The following is a 6,029-nucleotide window of genomic DNA, read 5'->3' on the forward strand; positions in this document are numbered from 1 at the left end:
AAGAGATGGCAGAGGGAGAAAGGCAGAAGAGAGAAACGGCAGAAAAGAAGTTGGAGAGGCTGAGAAGACCTCGGGAGAGCAGAAAGGGCAACGGCGGAGCTACCAGGAACTGGGGCCTAGTCACGGGAGCGAGGTGGCCTAGGGTAGGAGACCAGGCAAGGGTGGGCAGTTGAGGTTAGGGAGGGGGGTACGGTCGGTGGGGGCAGGGCGTGGAGCACCTCACCTTCTCCTGGACCAACGAACCCCGCCCCACACCCACCCCACGTGGCTGTGGGGTGCAGTGGCTTCTTTTCCGCGGTAACCCTAGCTCACGACGGACCGGAGTCTCTTCCGGGCCTCACGTTGGCCCTCCTGCGCACAACGCGCATGCGTGTGTCCCTCCCATGCCCTTTGGCTTCCTGCTCCAGCAACGTGGGCACGAGGCAAAGAGTGCCGGTTATAGTCCCGCCCATTCCAGCCTTACTTTCAGAAACCTCTTTCATTTGTCCTTGGACCCCACCCACCCACCAATTAGCTGTGAGGCCCACTGGGGCCCGCCCCCTTCCTGAATGCTGATTGGCTTAGATGTCTAATAGCGGACTTTCTCTCCGGAAAGTGCGAGGAGACGAGGCACAGGGGAAAAGGGCCATCGTAGTCTCCATTTGCTGCCGGTCCCCAATCAGTGTAGAGTCGTCATTCAGAAGCTGGATCTGGTGTTAGGACTCCCCAGGTTCAAATGCCCAAACTAGCATATTTGAGTTGTGTGACCTTGGACAAGTGTGTAACTGCTGAGACCCTCAGTTTCCTAATTTGTAAAATGGAGTTGGTAGTAGTATGAGCCAATATACCTAACCTGAAACAGCAATTGATTTGAATGAAATGAATGCCTCAAAGCTGTTTCTCGCTAAGCTTTGCTTCCAGAAGTGCTTCTCTACCTTTCTAATTGATCTATCTATCCTTAGTACCTCAGACTTTTTTTTTTAAGATGTATTTATCTATTTGAGAGAGAGCGAGCATGAGCAAGGGGAGGGGCAGGAGAGGGAGAGAGAATCCTCAAGCAGGCTCCCTGCTGAGTGTGAAGCCCGATGTAGGGCTTGATCCGAGGACCCTGAGAGCATGACTTGAGCTGAAATCAAGAGTCCGTAGCTTAACTGACTGAGCCACCCAGGCACTGTGCCCCCTCCTCAACCTTTAAAATCAAGCTATGACCAGAGTATTCCCCATGCCCTAATAAGCTATATATATTTCTTTAAGATTTTTTTAAATTTATTTATTTGACAGAGAGACAGCGAGAGAGGGAACACAAGCAGGGGGAGTGGGAGAGGGAGAAGCAGACTCCCCACTGAGCAGGGAGCCGGATGGGGGGCTCCATCCCAGGACCCTGGGATCATGACCTGAGCCGAAGGCAGATGCTTAACTGAGCCACCCAGGCACCCCCCCCTAATAAGCTGTATTACCTGTGTAATACTGCTTACCCAGTCTTCCTGATTTTTCAAAGCCTAACTCAAATACTAGTGGGAAACCCCTCACCCTCAGAGTCCTTCTCTTCCTCCCCCTCTACTTCTCTTAATCACAGCCTTGATCCTTCTCCCAGCTGTGTCTGATCTGTCTTCCCCAACACGCTGGGACAAGGCCAGGATCTGACCCATTCATTTAATATTCATTCAAGTTCTCGTGAGCAGCGATGGTACTTGGTACTATGAGTCAGGCCCTGTTCCAGGCCAGGGGATGGAGGCAAAACATTAACATGATAAATAAGACTATCTCAGTATCAACCTACCTAGAAAGAATGAATAGGTGGGCAGGTCCCATCTGGGAGTGGAGCTTCAGAAATATAACCAGGAAGTTTAGAGGGGTAGAGGAGGTCCCTGAGAACAGGAAGAGCTGGGAAGACTTGAGATTTGAGATTAATATGGGGTGTTGAGGGGCGACCTTAGGTGGCCTTGGCTATGGCTGTAGGTTTCAGAGCCCAGACACACCTGTGGGTTTAGGGAGGGGAATGGAGGCCACGGATCTGCAAGATGAGCTGGGCGGGAGGGGCGCCAGGCTGGACCTGGGCCTTGAAGCATCTCTAGTTTCCTTTCTCTTTCTGCACCTTCTGCTGCCCTCTTTGCAGCTGCCTGTGATGTATGTAATGCAAAGCTATGTAGTTTAGATCTTATGCCACAAACACTGGTGCTTTTGAGAGGGGGGCAGGGGTGGGGGCATGAGCAGGTAGGCTCACTAAAGTCCTGGTGCTGCCTTAAGCCTTACAACTGAGGCTCTTTTTTCACATTTTGCCATCTTCCTTTTTTCTCCCCACCTCGGTAGAAAATGGGAGCGTCCCCTCCTAGCCAGGTGCGTGCGAGCCACCCCCTCAAGCGATCCAGGAATGGACTCCTCCACTCATTCCCGTCCCCCCCACCACATGAATGAGACACACACACAGCTGGTGATCACACACACACACACACACACACACACACACACACACACACACCTGGTGATCCCGTCCCTCCACTCACTCCCCTCCCCCACCACGTGAATGAGACACACACAGCTGGTGATCTCACACACACACACACACACACACACCTGGTGATCCCGTCTCTCTCTCTCTCTCTCTCACACACACACACACACACACAGAAAAAGCTCTAGATTCCCCCTCCCCCACTCTCGGCCTTTCAGGTAGTTCGCCCCTCCCCCTGACACCGGTGTGGTCCTTTCTCCCTCCCCCACGGGTGCTGGATGGTCTCGCCTCCCCGTCCCCAGGTGCCCCGGTGCGCTAGCGGCCGCCGCCCGAGAGAGAGAGAGAGAGGGAGGGAGAGAGAGAGAGAGCGCGAGAGGGAGAGGGAGAGGGAGGCCCGGGCGGGAAGCGCTGGGCGAGTCCACTGCGCGGCCGCCGCGGGGGAAGCATGTGTTCCCGATTCCGCCTCCCCTTCGAAGTGAACGTTTCCGCTCCTGCAGAGGAGGCGGCGCCCGGGATCGGCCGTCGTCCCCGCTGGAGTGCGGGCGTCGGGACCGTCCATTGTTGCCGGGAAGGGAGGGGTGGGCGTGGCGAAGCCACCTCCTCGGCCAACTCTCCCGGGTCGGCCTCGCTCGCCCATCCTGCAGGAGCTGCGGCGCCAAGATGAGCGGAGAGGAGAATCCAGCCAGCAAGCCCACGCCGGTGCAGGACGTGCAGGGCGACGGACGCTGGATGTCCCTGGTGAGCGACCCGGCCCGCGATACTCAGGAGTCCGGGAGGGGCCTCAGGAGAGCAGCTGTGCGGCCCCGCTCTCTGTACATGATTAGGAAACCGGGCAGTCGGGTGGGTGCTGCCTAAGGGAGCGGAGCGGGGCGGGCCCAGGAGCGCGCGTGCCATTCACTCCCCCTTGTACGTCCCCAAAGCACCATCGGTTCGTGGCCGACAGCAAAGATAAGGAACCCGAAGTGGTCTTCATCGGGGACTCCTTGGTCCAGCTAATGCACCAGTGCGAGGTGAGGCCCGTCCCCGTCCCCCTGCCCCACCCGGGCCTGTGCCCTCACTGACACGCCTGGATCAGACCCCAGCCCAGACAGAGTATGAGGTTCCCGGAGTAGCCTCGGGCAGCACCCCACACCCCAAATCTTGGTGTAAGGGGCAACATTGTACTGAGAAGGAACTGTGTGACCAATCTTTGTCAGATTGAGGCTTTCTTGCGAGATTGCCTGAGGTGAGACTCTATTGTTGGCTTCAGGGAGTGCACAGCCCTACTGAATGGCCGCACAGCTGCAGCGTTTCCCCAGAGTGAAAAGTCCGCCGTAATAGCTCTCCACAAAGGGGGCTCAATTATGTTATCTTTCCACTGAGTGAGGTCAAACCGTAATGGCTTTCATCAACTGTAAGGCTAGTGGTTCAATGCGTGACTCAAGCCCAGTGGGTTTCCATAAAGTGAGTCTGGCTTCTGTGGGGCTCTGTGAAAGGGAGACTATACTAGGTTTGCATAAAGTGAGGTTTTGACCAGACTCCTTCCGTAAGACAGGGCTCTTCCGTGCTGACATTTGGTGCACGCTCAGAGGGCCGTGGTCCCTGCTGCCAACGCCCCTGTGCCCACACCACTTCTTGTCTACAGATCTGGCGGGAGCTCTTCTCTCCCCTGCACGCACTTAACTTTGGCATTGGCAATGATAGCACGCAACATGTGCTTTGGCGGCTGGAGAATGGAGAGCTGGAACACATCCGGCCCAAGGTGAGCGGAGCTTGGGTGGGCAGCGAAAGCACCCTAGGCCTCCCCCTTTACCACTGCTTCCTGCCTCTCTTTCCACAGATCGTGGTGGTCTGGGTGGGTACCAACAACCACGGGCACACAGCGGAGCAAGTGACTGGTGGCATCAAGGCCATTGTGCAACTGGTGAACCAACGGCAGCCCCAGGCCCGGGTCGTGGTGCTGGTGAGATGGTGGGAGGTCAGGGAAGAAAGAATGGCAGTGGTCCGGGACCCCCTCAGGTGCAGCCGCAGCAGGTTCTGGGCAGCATGGTGGCAGAGAAGTGGCTTTCAGGCAAAAGCTCACATCGAGGCTTGCTACACACCCAGCGGCTGTAGTTAAAGTCACGTTCAGGGACCAGTTAGCCTCTTTTGCCCAAGAAACTGCTGAAGGTTCTGGGGGTGTTGCAAAACTCAAAACAATTAGCCAGAAGTCGTCAGGCATTCCCAGGGTGGATCCAGGCTCCATCACTTCCGGCCAGAACCTTCCCTCCTCAGAAAGAGGGATTGACCCTTTGCCACGCTGTTGACATTTTTAGGACTGATACTTGGCAAGGGGCTGGCACCCAGAAGGTTCTTGCTGAACTGGAGTCTCAGACACGGTATCGGGAATCATCCTGCCAATCCCCCCCGCTTTCCCATCCCTAGTGTATTCCACAGGGTATTCACCACTCCTTGGTGAGGGTGAACGGTTTGGCCCAGAGCACAGGATACCCAGATGCCGGTAGGATGGCTCCTCACAACTCTTGGTGCCCTTCCTCAGGGCCTGCTTCCGAGGGGCCAGCACCCTAACCCACTTCGTGAGAAAAACCAACGGGTGAACGAGCTGGTCCGAGCAGCACTGGCTGGCCACCCACGGGCCCACTTCCTGGATGCCGACCCTGGCTTTGTGCACTCAGACGGTACCATAAGTCACCATGATATGTACGATTACCTGCATCTGAGCCGCCTGGGCTACACACCTGTCTGTCGGGCCCTGCACTCCCTGCTTCTGCGTCTGCTGGCCCAAGACCAGGGCCAGGGAGTCCCCCTGCCAGAGGCTGCACCCTAAGCATCCTCCTTCCCCGACATTAAATTCTCGTTCCTCAGTCTCCCGTTTCTTGCTTTATGGCCCAGCCCTTCTGGGTCCCTCCACCTCAGCTTTGACCTCTGTGACCCTGACGCTCTGGAGGGTGTCCTGTTTCTGCCTGAAGCAGGCATCTGCTGATCCATCAAGGCACTCTGGTTCTTACAGAATCTGGCAGGTTTCTACTATTGGGAACGCTGCACACAGGCACTGCCCATCAGTAAGACACTCGGCGAAACCAGTTTGTCAACGCCACCCTAGACCGTCGAGGTTAAGTAAGAATTCTGGGAACATAGTGACCCAGCAGTCAAAGCCCATCCGAAGCTGCCCTCCCCATTTTGCTGCAGATCCTCCCCTGGCTGGAACTTCTGGTGCTCTGGTCTTAGCTTAGATGCCACTTCCTGTAGAAGCTTCCTGACCCTCCCATCCCAAGCAGCCTTCCCTCTACACAGGGCATGGGTATTTGTCTCGCCAGAGGGGCACGGTCCTCAGGCTGGCCACAAGGGATGTGACCCGGGAGAAGCTCCAGTGGGCCTGGCTGCAGTGCTGGCTCGGGCCACGTGGGGGCAGCAGGAATCACCGAGAAGAGCACTGTCCCTTGCCCCGCACCACCGAGGCTCAGACCTCTCAGGTCCAGCTGGAACTTCAAGGGTGAACCGCCCTTCTTGTAGCACCTCACCTGACCCCTTCCCCAAACGGCCTCCTGTTGGATGGCTGTGAAAGAGAGTAGGCATAGTGAGCCCCAAGCACCAGGGCTGGAGAGAGGCTGCTCGGTCC

At 56.6% G+C, this 6,029-nt stretch overlaps 1 protein-coding gene across 1 annotated transcript; it reads left to right on the forward strand.

Annotated features, from left to right (window-relative positions):
• The first annotated feature begins 2,884 nt into the window (after positions 1 to 2,884).
• Positions 2,885 to 5,274, forward strand: PAFAH1B3 (platelet activating factor acetylhydrolase 1b catalytic subunit 3). Its single transcript, XM_028087987.2, has 5 exons — positions 2,885 to 3,169; positions 3,352 to 3,441; positions 4,056 to 4,172; positions 4,251 to 4,373; positions 4,950 to 5,274. The coding sequence occupies exons 1-5, from the start codon at positions 3,092 to 3,094 to the stop codon at positions 5,235 to 5,237; spliced, it is 696 nt and encodes a 231-aa protein (XP_027943788.1). The 5' UTR covers positions 2,885 to 3,091; the 3' UTR covers positions 5,238 to 5,274.
• Positions 5,275 to 6,029: the final 755 nt, after the last annotated feature.

The sequence above is a fragment of the Eumetopias jubatus genome, unplaced genomic scaffold, assembly GCF_037043125.1.
Source record: "Eumetopias jubatus isolate StellerSeaLion01/CBP00866 unplaced genomic scaffold, mEumJub1_p1.0 scaffold_10, whole genome shotgun sequence".
In the NCBI taxonomy this organism is placed as follows: domain Eukaryota; kingdom Metazoa; phylum Chordata; class Mammalia; order Carnivora; family Otariidae; genus Eumetopias; species Eumetopias jubatus.